Raw genomic sequence first — 17,973 nt, forward strand, 5'->3', positions numbered from 1 at the left:
GTTTTTTAACATTTAACATTCCGTACTCATGTCTACAAATTGTTATTGTTGCTACGTGACAACCCGACTCGCCGCTCGCCGCTCTCAAGTGTAGCAAATACGGCACACGCCCCAAAAAACATCCATAACATCATCGAAAAAACCACACAGGGTCTCAGACTGACACAGACAGATAATACATCCCATGTGCAGAGTTATTTTAATGTGGACACACACACACACACACACACACACACACACACACACACATAGACAAAGTTGCATTCTGCAGCTTTCTCCATTTTTTTCTTCTTTCTTTTTAGTGCCCCAGTCAGGTCTGTGATGTTCAGTGCAGCCTCCCCAGCGCGCTGCACTGCAGTTTATTTGTTTGACTCAGGGCCAGTGTGTGATGAGGCTGTTGGTGTTTGGAGAGAGACGAGGGAGGGAGGTGAAGGAAAGTGAGGGGGGGGGGGGGGGGCTGCTGACCGCATGTTGACTAGCTGGGTGTTGCCGCTGGAAACACTTCAAACCTCCAGAAAACATACAGACAGTCGTGCATGCGCTGACGTCGATGCACAGATAAACAAATGCACAGTGGAAACATAGACACCATGATATTAGTTACTCAGTGTGTGTCTCAAGTATGGATCTGTTTATTTCCTTTCACAGCGGTTGTGTACATACCAAGCAGCTTTTATCCCAAATCTTCCTCTCTATCTCACTTCCTCTCTTCTTCTTCTTCCCTCCCTCTTCTGTCTGTCTGTCTGTCTGTCTGTGTCTCCATTTTTTTTTTTCTTCAGTGTCTCCTGTCTCTCTTCAGTTGTGTATTTTAGCAAGTTGTTGAAGGGTAAAATCCGAATGAGGCATTTTGTGCTATGCTTATGAATCTGCTGCACCTCAGCGCTGCAAGAGAAGCAACATAAAAAATGTCTCCATCTGTTCAAATATTTGTTTTTCATTCAACGTGAAACACTTTTCTCTGCAGATACTGGCTTTATATTCCCCAACTCTTCTTTTTTTTTCTGATCACATTTTGGTTCGTTCCCATGAAGTTTGCAGAGGGAACGAAGCACGAGCAAACAGAATTCCCCTCTATTCTCCAGCTGCCTTTTTAACGCCACACCTTCTTTAACAAAGCTGTGCCCAAAATATTCATTTTGATTTTTTATCCTTTCTCTATTTCACATCCTTTCTGTCCCTGTCCACCTCTGTCTGATTCTCTCTCTGTGTCTGTTTTCCAACTACCCACAACAACTTTGTGAATTCTTAAAGCAACAGTTGGACATTTTGAGAAATACACTTATTCACTTTCTTGCTGAGAGTTAGATGAGAAGATCACTTTCATGTCTCTTCTTTAAGGATACAGCTAGCAGCTTTGTATAAAGACTAAAACATGAAGAGTCGCTCTATTCAAAGGTAAACAAGGTAAAACGCCTAAGAAATAGTCCTGCCTATAACCCCCAGTGCATGGATCTACATTGTTACACTTTGATTTTTGCACATATTAAACAAACAAGGTATGATGTGTTAATTGGTTACTTTCAGAGGTGCTTCTAAACAGAGCCAGGCTAGCTGTTTCCCCTTGTTTCCAGTCTGTATGCTAAGCTACGCTAACTGGCTGCTGGCTGTAGCTTCATATCTTCCCCACAAACATGAGAATGGTTTCAATGTTTTCACCTAATTCTCAGCCGCACAGTGAATAACTCTTAAGACCAGGAAACCTTAATGCGCTCTTGTAGATGAAAAAAGCAGTTACAGAAAAGGAAACGTCTTCCGGCATTCTTAGGAACGATGTCCGTGCTGATGAAGACCTTGTAAAGTCGAAACTGATTGCTGTTTTAACCAACATGCCCGACAAAATAAAGGCAGCTCATCTTCTTTGTTCTGCCACCACCAGATCTAGTTGTTTTAATACCTTGTCACTCTTGTATTGTCTCATTCAGGCTACAATGCTGCTAAAATGCTGCCTATATAACCATACACAATTAAAATATATCTGTGATGGGTCAACATCTGCTGACCAGTATATCGGTCTGGCTCTACTTTCTCTACTCCAACACAACAAATTCTTCCCTGCACTCGTCTTTCCAGCTCTCGCTCACGTTTCCGTCATTCCTACAACAACTCAACTCTCTGAAGATTTCAAGTCAAGACGTTCAATAACAGTCCGAGCCTGAAAGTGGTAAAAACAAGCACTTTTATTGGACGTACATTGACGGGGCGCATTTGCAGCCTGTTCACGGCTGTCAGCTGAAGCTCTCTCGGTCAATACTGGAACCATCGCAAATATTGTTGTCCCCATTTGTTACTTTGACACAAAACCATGGGAAAATAGGCTCAAGGTTAAATCCCCAAATCCCCAAATTTCCCTTTAACCTCCCTTGGTAAAAGTTTGGCTTGTTTTACAGGAAGAAAAATAACAAAACATAGATTTTTTTTTTTTTTTTTTTTGCTGTGTGGTCAAAGTAATGTCAGTACATATCCTCTTTCCCCCTGGGTGGATTTTGGTATTTGAAATTCCTAGAGGAAAAAAAAAAGTAAAGTACTTCATCACCTTCCTGTCTGTGGTGGAAAAAACACCAGATGTGTGTGTGTGTGTGTGTGTGTGTGTTTTTGTGTTTGTGTGTTTGTGTGTGTATCTGTGTGTTGTCTGTCTGCGATGAGCGGTCAGATGTAGCAGTGGTGGCAGACATGTGTTTCTACATGGAAGTGACTTTAAAATGATCCCTGTCCTTCAGGAATTTAGCCCTGCTGGGTGTTACAAGCACATACACAGATACACATGGCATTTTTAAGTGGTTTGTACACCTCATGTCTATGTTTTTATGTATTGTCTGTCTCTATTATTTCCTCTTTAACGGCCTGATAAATATCCTACTACGTGTTTTTTATCACTATCTGCGTGCCAGTAAGTAAAAAGACACAGCAGTACATAAATGTCTGAAGTATGTTTGAGCTAATACAGACAAACAATAGATTTTACTTTCAGGTCCACTTAAGGCCTGAAGCTTTTAAACACATTTCTTCCTCGGAGAAAGAAGCTGGCTCCGTCTTCATCACGTGACCCGAGTATGGAATTTCAATCACAGGTGGTGGTGTGGGTGGAGACTGTAATACTCGTCTTTGTTCAGAGACGGTTTTTGGCATCAGATGTGACTGGAAGTTTCATTCTGCGGGTCATGCGAGGACAACTGAGCAAAGTCCATCCTGAGAAAGACTGGGATAGGCACATGAAAATCCAGAAAATCATTAAATGATTGTTTGTTTTGGACGTTCTTGCTCCATTTAGAATAGTTGATCATAGTTCAGTATAGTGTATAATGGGGATCTATGAGGAGGGACTGCAGTTTTTTGGCAGTTGTAGCATTGGCTTCATTTTTCAGAAGCAGAAGTAGCTGCTTGTTCAGTATCAAACAGGCTTTTTCTTTCTGTGAAATACTTTGTTATAACTGTAAAGTGAAGTGTTATATAAGATATCTACTTACATTCAAGTATAAACTTAGAACTTTAACACATTAAGTGATGACAGGGGCTTTAAGGCGTATTGACGTACCCTCCCCCAGTGTGTGCAGAGGCTTCTGACATAAAGCTGTAGTTGTTTGCAAAGTGCAGCGATTACTGAAATGAGACCCGTCCATCTGAGACTGGCACCTACCTACAAGTCCTCCCACCATCTGATAAAGTCTATTGACTCAGTTCGTAAGGATGTGGGTTTGTAGAGTGTTTCGAGGAGGTCAGGACGGGGGGACGCAGGTGTTCTAGCAGAGTTTAGGTTTTCAAAGCAAAGTTTTGTTTGGACTAGTTTGTGTGTGAACCTGTACACAGTCAGTGGTTCTTCATAGAAAAGGGAGAAAAAGACAGAATTAAAGTATTTATTTTCATCTGACATCTTCAAGCAATCCTGTTTCTTTGAGCAGAATTTACACACTGTGCTTTTGAAGGAAGATGAAGTTTATAGATTTAGGCAAAATGTACTTGTGCTCTGACCCTCCTACACTCTGTGGGGATCTTCTTGTGCCAGGATCATGTGCCTCCCATTTTCATATTCCTCCTCTGGAGCAGACCTGACATAGATAACCATCTAAACACACACACAGTGTTTGAAGTGTTGGGAAAGTTGGAGGGAAAGTAGGAGAAAAACACCACTTCCTCTGTGTCCATGTGAGAACGGAGAACAAGCGACACATCTGCATAGGTTATACTCGTACATGTGTGTGTGGGCGTGGTGCTTGTAAATGTGACAGTGATACAAACGGTAAAGAACAGCAAGTTGGATGGAGAGGTATTACGCCAGGGTTAATGCAGTCAGTGGGCAGCGGGCCCAGCCCTCTGTAGAATAACATTATCTAACCCAAAACAACGGGAGAGCGGGGAGCTGGCCCACACAACCAGGCCCAGCTGTGCAGTCAGGGACGACAGCCAAACCAGAGCTTGTATAGAGGCCAGAGAGCAGTGCTGACACCCAGCCGCGGAGGTAGATGGCCATTCACTGTGCACAGGCTTTACAGTAAGGAGAAGAAGAGGGTCTTTTTACCTCATATGTAATTTGACATAAGTTGAAACTTATGAGAGATTTTCAGCTTTTTTTGTGACTGTAAAATCAAAAAAATGTGGGAGCTGTTGACAGATAGTTTAGAATTGATTAGTCTGTGGTTTTTTCACAAACCACAAAAAACTTGATTAGAAACTGCCTCAAAATTCAAATTCCGAAGAAATGGTGTTATCATTGCATCTTGGAAACTGCAATTACCAATTAAGGGTGCAATAATTGTTTCTATCATCAATGAATCTGCTGATTTTTATCTCAATTAATCACTTTGTCTATAAATTGTCAGAAAATAGTGAAAAATGCCCACAGTCCAAAATCTAAAGATATTCAGTTTAATATGACAGAAAAGCTTTAATCATTTTAGTTAAAAAATGACTAAAATCATTATTCAGTTATCAAAATAGTTGCCAATTAATATTCTGTCGATCAGCTAATCTTTGCAGCTCTATTATCAATATTGATATGTAGATTTTTGACTGATTATGTGGAGTCAATTTATCAAGTAGTTTATTAACAGAAAAATCAAGTATTTTGATATTGTTTCAGTCTTTCATGTAAAAGCCATACATTTGCTCAGATTCTGAAAATAATCATTACAATCATTAAAACTTCAGTAGGTCAGTTATTACAACCAAATGATTCTACTCATGCTGGTTTATTTGAGTATTGTAGGTGCTTGAATGGGATAAATCTGCCACATGAGTTCATGTAGCAGCTGAAAGAACCACCAAAACATAGTTAACTGTACACCATCAAAAAAACCCACCAACACAATGTAGTTCAAGGCCAAGTTCTGCCTCAAGCATGCCCTTACTTTCTAGTTGCACAACTTCTCCTGTGGTGTAAAATCTTATAAACATGTTGAGTGTTGAGGGTTTTGTCCATTAGTAAAATGTTGCCCTGAGTACCACCCAGGAAGAGCTGTGTGGTTACTCAACTCTTAACGCTGCGTTTTGGACCGACTAAAGTCATTTTGAGGCGGTCTGATGTATTTTCATTAATCCACGCAGTAGTTTATGCTTTGGTAAGACAGTTGGGAGCATTAAAAATATCCAAAGCTTTAGATTTCCACATTTAATCCCGCTCATCCAGCTGCAGGGCACGGAAACTTCCAGTATCCAATTTGTGCTGCAGAGTTGGAGCTCTGTGAGATTGGCTTTGGATTGGGAATCTGCCCAGTCAGTGCACATCCATATATACACACATACACACACTGAGGGGCATGTTCATGGTGGTATCATTTCTTGACATCTGTATAGTGTTTTTTTACATTTTTACGCATGAATTTATCAGTCCAGTTTCTCAACATGTTATGTAAAAATTGTGAAAAGGCTTACAGGAGAGCCAGATTTCTGGGCTTGTTTTCATATGTCATGTTTCTTGTCATGTGATCGGCCACCAGGGCATCCAGTAAGCTCATAACCAGCAAGAGAATGAGTGGAAATACAGTTCTGCCCTTCACGTTTTTACAGTTTTTCCTCAGTAAGTGAGATAACAGACATTTTATGTGCTGTGCTGCCTTCTGCTGGATCAAAAACAAGCCTGCAGGTGACATCTCAGCTGTCTGTGTGGTGGATTTAACAATGAATCAGCAAGTTAGAAAGCAAGTTTAAAAGCACAGACTTGCTGTTTGAGGGGCATCAAACCTGCCATCTTTCACTTTTCAGAGGATTTTTTCTAACATAGTGGTAATTACAACAGTCCTGTTCAAATAGGAGAATCAAAGTATTGCAGATGTATCAGTCACTTATCTTTTAAACATCCTTTAGAGATGTTGAAGCTATTACACCCTATCACACACTTAATCTGTATGTGTATAAACATTGTAGCTTTATAAATTCAAAATCCTTTGCAGTAACATTTTCAGCCACAGGAGGGAGCTAGTAGACCGGACTAGTGAATGTATTTCATATGCTGAAAAATGACAAGTGAAATGCTTAATGTACAACAGCCCATACTGGAAAAATGATCACTGATAGTTTGATTGAAGTATAGAGAGATTGATTTAATTTGTTTTATTTGATATGTACTTTACAGCAGCTGTAGGCTATAATGTTAGCAGTAGATGTTGAGTAAAGTGATGATTAAAAAGCTCTTTCCCCTCGTCACCTTTGAGTTGGTCTTCAACAACACATTGAACCCACATCTGCTCCAGCAGTCCAGAACACATGAGCAGCTGAGACTGAAATCTGTGTAAACGTGAGATTGAGCATTCATAAAAAGAGCTCCCTGAGGAAAGAGTACGATGCTCTGATATTCTACTTCCCCAAAGCTGAGGCCCCTAAGAGGCAGCTCAAACCAACTGAGATCTTCAGTTTTCGCTCTATTTCTCAATTTAATCCGACTCATTAGCTCCACATAATCACAATTTTTAAATACCCATTTTACGCATTTAAGTTTAGCATTGTCTTGGGGTGTTCTCCAGTCAGCCCCGTGCACTTCACACAACATGGCGTGCCATCTCTTTTTCTGCCACATGAAACCGAAGCCCCTTGTGGTTCAGCCGCATGAAGCTCTGTCAGCACACCGTGACCTCTCCTCGCTGTTCTGGAGCTCAGGACACATCTGACAGCGGAGTACAGTCAGATGAAGGATGCGACAGGAAGGACAGGATGGGATAGAAAGAGGAAAACGACTCATCCACAGTTGAATGATGTATTTCAGGAAGAGGAAGGATTTGTTTTCTTGAGTCACCTGTTTCATAAACAACTTTTTTTCTTTTTAGTATCCAATGATTCAAAAATAAAGCAAACGTGAGAAGTATAAATATAATTGTAATGATTGTGAATGGGTCCAAAATAAGATAAGAAAGGTTTGCCGCTCATTCAAACTCCAGTTCTAACTCAGCATTTTCTCAAGTACTGGAAATAATGACTTTTCCCCTGTGCTTTACTCTGATTACTCATATGAATAAATGCTTACTACATGCTCAGAGGGGCATAGCTCTGCATTAGGGCTGCATTTAATGATTATTGACATGATCTTTTAATCTGCTGATTATTTTCTTGATTAATTGTTTAGTCTATAAAATATCAAAGAAGTTAAAACATATTTCACAACTTCCCAGAAACCAAAGTGATCTCCTTAAAAAAGTGTTTGGTTTTTTTTACATTTACTATCATGCATGATAAAAACAAGCTGCAAATCCTCACATTGAGTTTCTGGAATCAATAGATACAGCAACAATACAGCTGCAACAATTATGCCAACTAAAATTCACATTTCACAGTTTTTGACATTTTATAGACCAAACAACTAATCGATCAATCGAGAGAGTAATTGACAGATTTGATTGTTGCAGCTTTACTGTGCATACAATTGTTGGGTTTTTTGCGTTTTTTTGATACATCATGTAAATAAGACTTTATATTTCGGCCTCAAATTGCCTATTTTTGCTTATTTAAAACCAATAAGATCCTTTGTATCAATGCTTCAGTGCAACCAACATGCCCATACAAACTCACACATATCACAATTAAAATACTAAGTAAATACGCTGACACCACAGTGTTGCTGCAGTTGCACTTTTCCCAATATGGCCTAGTTCTGCTCTTCCTCGCTGTGTGACCAATCGCCTGTGTGCATGTGCTTTCTCGTTGCCAGGGAGACAGCGCAACCGTCTGGAGCCAATGGACACCATTTTCGTCAAGCAAGTGAAGGAGGGAGGCCCCGCCCACGGAGCTGGACTCTGTACAGGTACACACACACACACACCCCCCAACACACACACATACATACACACACACACATAAGATAGACAGATAAGATCACCGCACTCCTTCTGATAACTGATAGATCTTAGGATTAACTCTCCATGTCTCACATCTGACCTTAAGAGCGCCATTTGATGCCAAGATTTCTTCATGTCTGTAGGTAATTCCACTTCCTTGTAACCCGCCAGGCAAAACAGATACAAGTTACAAAATAACAGATGGCCTCTTTGTGGGAGGTTGAACAAAGTGTAATATGCACACTGTTATTCCAACCTGCCAGAGATCCTGTATTTCCAAATCTCCCCCTTTATTTCTTTTCTTATTAACATGTGAATCATTTCTAATTTTAAGCAGCACAAGGATAAAAATACTTGGAACAAACCCGGTGAAAAAAAAAAAAAAAAAATCTGCTCCTTATGAATTTCCCCGAAACTGAGGCGATAAACGAAGCTTTGTGCAATGCACTGTCAGCATTATTGCCAGGTTAGCACTCAGTATTACAGGAAATGTTAAGTGGCCTGGACAAGCCCTCTAAAGCTGTCTGCTTTTATCTGTTCGCTCGCCTCTCCTCCCCTGGGACAAGAGACTACACTGTTTTCCCACAATTATCTAGTTCCTCTCTTAAAGTCACCTTGCCTCTCTTCCTGTAAGATGTCCAGAAAACTTGAATGGAGAGAGGTCCTATCATGAGGCCTTCAAATAAACAACTATTGGTGTTACTTTTCCCCTTTGATCTAAACACGGTTATGTGTTTGTGCTGGAAGCAGTTGCTCCAAAGTGGTTTTCTTGGTCAATAACCACATTGACTGGACTCCAAATCCTTTTTTTCAGAACAGCTGGGTGCAGAAACACAATTGTGCAGAGTTGATTTATCATGTTGCTGTTAGAAATAAACAAAGGGGATGAAATTTTTCTGTTGTAATTCTGCACAGGGGATCGGATAGTGAAGGTGAACGGAGAGAGCATCATCGGAAAGACCTACTCGCAGGTCATAGCCTTGATCCAAAACAGGTGAGACCGCAAGCTTTCTACGTTTAATTTCACGCTTCATTTTAAGAGAAAAATGCTCCGGGTGGGGTGAAAAATTCCCTACTGATTTGGACCGAAATGCTCGAGATTCCATCTAATCACTTTCCCGCCAACACTCCTAATAGCAACATAATGGAGACCAAGTCATTAGAGTAGTGGTAAGCCATTGTGAAACTTTTCTGGAGAAACATTTGGTTTGTTTATCAGTGACGAGCATGCATGTAACATTATTTCACTCTCTATTACAGTACAGCTATTTAATGTTCTGATGATGTTTTATACACTTGAGTCCACTTGGTTTTTTTTTGTCTCTCACTTTCTCTCTCTTCCTTGACACCCTTATATCCGTCAGCGATGCCTCACTGGAACTCTGTGTGATGCCAAAGGATGAGGACATTTTGCAGCTGGTAAGCATTCGTTCATCAGTAAATATTGCAAGTGCTCTCAAAAATGCATTGTTTTTATCCAAAGCAAACCACGCCTAAAAGTTTTGCAGTCATTTTTGGTTTTAATACTGAGCAGATATCCTTTTTTAAAATGTAGTTTATTTAAAGCCAGTCTCATTGGAATTAAATGTCTTCATCTGGCCATGAAGGGCAGATCTTGGCTGTATCTTGTTTGTTTAACCTGTATGAGAACAGGAAATTGAAAATTCACAAATTATGTTTTTAGGGGGAATTGCATGGTTTATTTGTTTCTCAGTGAGCATCAGTTTATCTGTGCAGTGTCTGTTGTTATATTGCTGCAGGTTGTCAGATATGTTTGGTGAGCACAGGTTTTAGTTTTCACAATGCAAACAAGTCTGGTAACCTCACTGCACCCAGCTGCACCCTACGCCACCTAAAAACCACAAATTGTCACTTTTACATTTCTGTTTATGTACAGGTTAAGTTACAACATGTTAGTTTATCTGCTTTATTGGAGTCACACAGAGCCAGGCTAGCTACACATCATGAATCCAGTTTTGTTTTTATTCCACAGACAGGAGTAGAGCTGCAAAAAATGTTCAATTAGTTGAAATGAACCTGCAACTATTGTGATAATCAAGTTAATCATTGGTTTCAGCTTCTCAGATGTGTTGATATCGTGATATTCTTTGCCACACATGATAAGAACTTGAATATCTTCAGGTGTGAGACAGTTGTTCAAACAATACAAGACGCCTGAAAGCATCAAATTCGACTAGAGTTATTTTTCAATATTTTCTGACATTTTATAGACGAAAGGATTCATCTAGGAAATAATCAGCAGATTAATCCATAATGAAAATAATCTTTAGCTGCAGCCCTAGACATGAGCTTGACTGACATTTATCCCCTGAAGACACTCTTGGAAAGAAAGAAAATAAGCATATTTGACCTAGTACTTTTTTCACTAGCAGCCCAGACAACTTTCTACTAAAGATAGAGAGAAAATGTCCCTTCACTTTACAGATGAGCTGCTCACTGATACAGTAAGTCTGCGTGAACCATGAAGAGTTCATTGAACTTTGAAAAGAGCAGACACTTATTTAATCATTAAGATGGGCACAGTTTGGCTCAGTATGACTGATGGATAGAGACGCTGTCATGTCCCTTTTTCTAATCGTGACTATTGAGACCGGCCTTGATCATCTAACTATAGTGTGGGGGCTCGCTGCCAAAAAATGTGAACCTCTACAGGCAGTGAAAATAACTGAGGCACAGACCCAGACTTCATTCCACAGCTCCACAGCCCCTCTGTCTGTCACACCGACAAGCTTAGAGATTCAAACAAGCAGCTCACGCCATCAGTCAGGGTCCAGAGCCCCACAGACGATAAAACAGCGCCAGGCTACGTCAAAACCAGTTGCCACACGTTATTCACCTCCGTTTGGAAATTCTTTCCTGAAGCAGAGAACTGAGTCAGATCCCACTGTGTTGCTAAATTCCACACATAGCTAGTTAGCTGGGCTGCAGCTAATGAAAAACCACAGAAACTTGCTTTTGGCATTTTGGAATGAATCTGAGTGCTCACAAGGCTGACGGCTTTCGAAAGACGCAATTAGCCCTTTCTTCCCATTGAAGGGAACATGAGTCAGAATTAATTTCTGTTTGATTTTCCAGCTAAAGGGTTGGTTTTTTTTTCTTGTACAGCTCTTTAGGATCTGAGTGCCGCGAGACAGATTTAGGGGTTCAAACTGTGGCATGATGCAATATATGCCTGAACATGTGCATCAAAGTAAAATTAAGGATAGTAGAGATGTGATTTCACTGATAAATGTTTTTCTTTGTCCTCATTATTCACACCCTTAGATGACACATATGTGAGAACAACAACATGATTAGATTTTCTTAGTATTAGAATTACTTAGTCACATAATCCTTATCTACCATACTCCACACACCTGCTCTGTTTGAACATTTTTATCCACAACTGTCCTTTTTTAAAATTAAGAAGATTTTGATTTTAGTGTCACTGTTCAAAAACGATGATTAAATAATTACAGCAGAGTCCAAAATTAAACAATAGCATTATATTGGTTGATAAGAATGAAATGAGGCATGCAATGAGTTGGTCATAAACACAGATAGTGTTTCAGTTTCTTTAAGCGCGCTCATGTTTGTGTGTTTTCTGTTTTGGGAGACATTGAGCCCACAAACTACCAGAGGGAGTGCAGCTGCAGTCAGCTGACTGCTCTCAGTACACTGTATATTTACTGGAGTGAGCGAGGGAGGAAGCCAGTGCAGATCAGGCGTACTGTTATGCTCGTCCAAAAGGGAACATAAGATAGAGCAGCGTCTGAAGAGATGAGCGCAAGGCTGAGAGGGAGGAAAGGAGTGGGCAAGTGTGATTGACATGCTTGAGAAACCAGAAAGGGGGAGTGACCAAAGTGAGCAGGTGAGAGTGACAGAGCAAAGGAAGGAAATGCTGAGTATGTCGAGAGAGTGAGAGAGAGAGAGAGTGAGAGAGAGAGAAAGAGAGAGAGAGAGAGTGAGAAAGCCAGCAGGGTGTATTTGACAATGTATTCTGACAGCAGTGTGTGGCATTACTAGAGGTAGATGAGGAGAAAGAGGAGGAAATAATAAGGATGAGCAGCAACTCATGAAGCTGTTCAGCTCTGAAAAGGACACTGCTGAAGTTTTCTTCTGTTCTTTCTTTTATCCTTCTATTCCAACTCCTGTGATGCCTCTGCTCAGCGCTCCTGTAGAAAGATGTATTTTTAGTCTGTGCTAAAGTGAGACAAGTTGCCTGTCTCACCTACATTGGTGGCGTTGTATCTCCCGTGTCTCTATGATCACCTGTTTACTTGTCTTTTATCCCCTTTTTTTCCTCTCTGCTTGCCTTTCTTTAACATGTGGACTGCAGTTTTCCAGGGATATCACTGCTCTGGTAAGAAGGGAAACTATACTAACTTATCTCTTTCCTTTTAAATTCTGTTCCTTACTGGCATTACTGTGATGTGTAGAGCTTGTTTTTGCACATCTAGAAGTTGGCAAATCCCTTTAAACCCCCAAACATAACTACTTCCTTCACAGTTTGTCTTCTGCATGCAGGTTAAATGTTTTATTTTTTTCCTGATTGGCTGGTAGACAGAAAGATGAGTGGTAAATATTTGATTCCAACTCACACATTTCTGCTCTGTACTTTCCAAAATTCAGGAGTTTTGTTTTCTATTTAACTGTATGCAAATCTAGAGGGCGGCACCAAGCAGCAGAAGTGCTGCTGCTGCTGCTGCTAGTGCAATTGTAACCTGACACCTTAGGTAGAGTGCTATCGATTTAAGTGCTACACCACAACTCTCTCCCTTTCATTTTATCAAGAGCTCGTGCACTGAAAGGACGAGGCGTGTTCAATATGCAAACAGGAGTTTTCTTTAAAGCCCTCCGTGGAGATCATTTACTGGAGAACGAACAGGGTTATAACCAGCTTGGATAAGTGTTTTCCTGCCAGGGTTTTAATCAAGGAAAGTATCATAGTTGTGAAAGTAAGAGCGGAGTTGTGGAGGCATGCTGACAGAAGTAGCATTAGTTGCCAGTGGCAGAAAGAGGCGTCCCCCATTCACCCTCTCTTCATGCCTCAGGGCACACTCTCCGGTACCAAAGGTGGGTAAATCCCTGCCAGTTTAATCCTCTCTTCTAGCTCCGCGGGTTTATTCCGGACTTCCCAGCCTTCTCTCTACTTATTTGCTTCCCTGCTTTTCCCTTTTTTCCCCTCTCTCATTGATGTCATACTGTAACATTTGCCTGAAACTGTCAGCGGTGTTGTGTTTGATTGTGGGATATAATACTGGGACACTGTCTCCTTTTAGCTTTCTGTTGTTTTTATTGTTATAGACGGGCTGATTCCAGCTGCCCATCTGTCACTTACAGTTCTTTGAGGGAATGCAATGACAGTGTTTGCCTTGCTGATAATCTCATCAACTCACACAAAGACTGTCGTCAATAAAAGACACCAAGGATTACTACTATGTCACTACTTTCAAAACGTGACCAACAATATTGCAACAATGCAGTTGAGGTTTTTTAGAATTGTAAGACAGATAGTTGTAATGGCTGAGGGAGTAAATGCATCATCTGGTGACGAATGTAGTTTCCAAATCAAGTAAGATATCTAAAGTTTTATTTTCAAGGTTGTATTTGCAGGAGTTGTTTTCATTGTTAAAGTCTGAAATTTCACAACATCTCTGAAGCGCTGCCTGTTTCATACATCATACGTTTTTTAGAAAATTGTAATGTCCCTGGTAAAATGTGATGTTCTCGCAGGTGACCGATTTTAGCCAACTTCTCAGCAACCGATGTGACATAATGTCCTATAATCTCTTGCAGGCCTATTCCCAGGATGCATACCTCAAGGGAAATGAGGCATACAGTGGAAATGCCCAGAACATCCCAGAGCCCCCTCCCATATGCTACCCTCGGATAGAAGTCAAGGCGACGGGCATGGCCCAGTCATCGGAGCCTGCCACAGTCGGTGAGACCCCTCGAGGGCCGGCTCAGGGACCAGGAAGATGTGGGGGTTCAACAGAAAAGACCTACCGGGTGGAAATCCCTGTTCCACCGTCTCCTCCACCCCAACAGGCGTCAAAGACTCAGACAGTGGCGTGTGTCTGTAATGAGAATGTGAGGACAGTAGCCATGCCCCCTGATCCAGTAGACAGGGGGTCCCGGTTGGCTCGGGCTGGCCCAAGTCACAGGACAGAGGAGAACCGGTACAGTCCTCAAGCAGACGCAAGTTCAGCAAGACCAAGACCCCTTATTCCATCAGTACCTGGGGGTGCACAGTTGCAGTATCCCTCTTCCCGCCCAACAGAAAGCCCTGTCTACTCCCCTTCCTCAAGTTCTAGACCTGGCGGGATCTATCCTGACACCTTAACCCCACCTGTACGGACACCTCTCACTCCTGCCTCACCAGAGGCATTCTCTACTGCCGTCTCCCCCAACACCAACCACTACTCACCCTCCCCAACAACTCCCTCCACCTCTCCACACCAGAACATTGACTGGAGAAACTACACCACCTATAAGGACTATATTGACGCTAAAAGGCTGCACACTTACGGCTGCCGCACCATCCAGGAGCGCTTGGACAGCTTGCGTGCCGCTGCCAGTTCTAGCTCTGCCTACACCCAGCAACGTACATCGCCTCTGCCTAGTACCAGTCAGAGAGGAGCACTGGGCTCTCAGGTCAGACGGAGGAGCACATCCAATGACCGTGGGGTTGATGCAATTAGCCAGGATACTGCCGTGGTAACTCCACTACGAAGTGCCTCCCAGGAGAGGCTCGGAGGTGGTGCAGAGAGAATGACACCAACCAGGAACTGGCCTCGGAGTGCTTCCCAGGATGCCCTACCTTTCTCTACCCCCACAGGGGTCGCCAAACCACGGGCGCGGTCTTGTGACTACCTGGGCAACCAGCCTGGAGAGCTGGGTGGTGTTGTCTCTGCAGATAGGGCAGGGTTGGATGACAGCCTGATGCTGTGCCGGGGAGAGGAAGCTAGAGCCAGCAGGCAGGGATCAGGCCTGAGAGCTTTACCTCATCTGAACAGGAGTCTCACTGGACAGGGGGAAGAAGGGCGAGGATTATCTAACTCACCTTCAGCTGCTCCTGTGTTTACTAAAGGTACGACAGATTCTGCACTACCATTAAGGACAGACAATGTCATTATGAGACCTTCACGTCTGCCTGTCAAAAACGCCATCTCAGACCCCTCACCTGCCTTATCCGCCACTAAAACCACAGACCCTCTTAAAGACCAAAGAGCTAACATAATCGGCAACCACCTAGGCTACACCCCTCCTCTGCATTTGCAGCTCAGGGGCAGAGCTGACAGTCTGAAAATGGAGAGCAGGTCAGAGGCTGGGTTGGCAGCCAGGTCCTCTTCTTGCTCTGGTCCCTCCTCTAAACTGCCCACGCAGAGACTACAAAGCGGAGTTGGTACCTCCACCACTAATGGAGCTACGACCCTAAAGCCAAAAGTCAAAGAAACCTCCAGTTCCACCAACACCCCTGTACGGACTAATGGGGGTCTTGCAGAGGGCGTAGAAGGACCTGATGCAACAGTAGTGGTCCTAAGAAGGGATAAAAACTCTGCCCTTCACATTCGCCCTCCATCCTACGTTCTAGCCGTCAATGACAACCGGGGAGGAGTGACTCATAAGTCACCACCACTGGTGAAGGCAGGCTCTGAGGATGGAGCGATGTGCTGGATGTCGAATGACAGCTTTAGGGACATGCATGTAAGGAGGCTGGGGGACACGCGACATAAGTCGGGCTCTGACAACTTGGATGACTCCCTGGATTCTATCCCCTTCATAGGTAAGACCACACTAATCTCTACATGACCTTTCTTTGAACCTTTGCCTGTTTCTATTGCAACTGCAGTGATTGGAGGGGCGGGAGATGGGTGCTTTGAACAAATGACACAGTATGTTGTTGTGTGAGGGGGGTAATGTTTATGCATGAAAGCATAGTTGACTCTTGAGGCATCAAGATAAAAAAATGCTTAAAATACACACTTTTGAATTTACTGTGGTAGGTCACTTCATAAATGAATGTTTTGACATACAATTGAGGCTGGGTATATTCATTTTATTAAAATAAATAAATAAATACAGTATGTGTGCATAGCAGTACCAGAGACAGTCAAATATCAGAAGTAGACTTTGAATGCTTGGATAGATTTTTGATCTGATAGTTCCTTATCTACATCAGGAAGTAGGTTATTTTTAGTCTTTATTTTATTGAGGGGAAGTTCCCATACAGGCCTCTTGTGCCAAGGTGAGAATAGCTGATGCATTAAGAAGTTTTTAATCCAACATTTATGTTCCTGAAACTAACACATTGGAAATAAAAGAGCATTTCATTGGCACCAGTATGAAAATGTCCCCCCCCCCAAAAAACAAGTTCTATATACATTGGATAGATATGACCAGTGGGTGTTCTTTCCAATCGTTAGATAATATGACATTATGTCATTTATTGGGGTGTTGTTTTTTTTATAGATAATTAAGCTTGTGTTATGAACTTAGGTCCTAGAGTTTGAAACACATGAGCACCAGGCAGATCTAATGAAACATGCTATTGGTTTTACAGTGGGGAATTGTAGGATCCTATGCCTTTGGAGCTAGACTCATTCTATTGACTAAAATTTGAGATACTGTATCTCAGAAAGTCAGGATATATAAAAGTCATGTTACCTAAGGACCAAATAGTGAGGGTATCTCATACTCTGCTGCTTTTCTTTGTGTGATCAGTTGCTTTTAAGTCCCACCTACATTATGAAAGTGCAATGCTAAGTGCCTCTTTAACAAAACTACACTGATGCTAACTGGCATTTGTGCATTCAATAACAAAAAAGTCATTGAAAATCAAGTATAAGCATGTCCACTGTTGCCCTGCTAATGAAACTACAAGGAAGCCTATTCATGTATATACTGGAGTCATCAGAGGTAACGGTAATGGTGTCATCCGTCTGGGTAATTCCCAGTAAAACCGCTTGTTTTAGGTCAAGAAGGCGATGTCATTTAATACATACTGTACATGACGTAGGTTACAGCCATAACCGACCTGTTATAGAGATATTTCAACTGTAAAAGAAATTGGTCCTTTATGCTATTTTGAACTCAGGATGACATTGTGTCAGGTGTGTGATTACGTGACATTGTACTGCAGGCAACCATGGTGTATTCAAATTACCGAAATATACAGTCACTAGATACACACACGTACACTCACACAGAGCTGCTCTCCAATTTAATACACCCTCCACCCCTCCACCCCCACCATCTCCACCATCTCCACTCCCTGAAATGTCTCATATATCCCCCAGTATTCGGCACTGTACAGCAAGAGAAATTTAAGAACATTGTACTAATGGAGTGTGACATAACGGAGAAAATAAGAGCATTCCTGTAGAAATCTGCTTCAATCAGATTTCATAGTACAGTTCCAAAAAATAAGTGGAACAACTGCTGTACATTAAGTGCCTCCAAAACATTTAGTGCTGGAAAGAGAATATAACTGGTACTGTTGAAGTACATGCAAAATGGCACGTCCCACTTGTTTATGATGAGGAGAAAATGTGTGTGTGTGTGTGTGTGTGTGTGTGTGTGTGTGTGTGTGTCTGTGTTTCTCAGAAAAGAGAAGAAAGGAGCGCTACTCTTACCAGCAGCGTTGGGAGTGAAGTTGAGATTGAAGTTGCTAAGAATTGTTTTAAGTGGCTTTTTGTATGTTTTTCCCCAT

At 41.9% G+C, this 17,973-nt stretch overlaps 1 protein-coding gene across 1 annotated transcript in view; it reads left to right on the top strand.

Annotated features, from left to right (window-relative positions):
* Positions 1 to 17,973, top strand: part of LOC128382246 (rho GTPase-activating protein 21) — a 45,638-nt gene that overhangs the window by 13,510 nt on the left and 14,155 nt on the right. Inside the window, exons 4-7 of the mRNA XM_053342237.1 lie at positions 8,132 to 8,224; positions 9,174 to 9,252; positions 9,623 to 9,677; positions 14,058 to 16,047. Coding sequence (XP_053198212.1) covers positions 8,132 to 8,224; positions 9,174 to 9,252; positions 9,623 to 9,677; positions 14,058 to 16,047 — 2,217 coding nt within the window. The remainder of the gene's footprint in view (positions 1 to 8,131; positions 8,225 to 9,173; positions 9,253 to 9,622; positions 9,678 to 14,057; positions 16,048 to 17,973) is intronic.

This window comes from Scomber japonicus, chromosome 21, assembly GCF_027409825.1.
Source record: "Scomber japonicus isolate fScoJap1 chromosome 21, fScoJap1.pri, whole genome shotgun sequence".
In the NCBI taxonomy this organism is placed as follows: domain Eukaryota; kingdom Metazoa; phylum Chordata; class Actinopteri; order Scombriformes; family Scombridae; genus Scomber; species Scomber japonicus.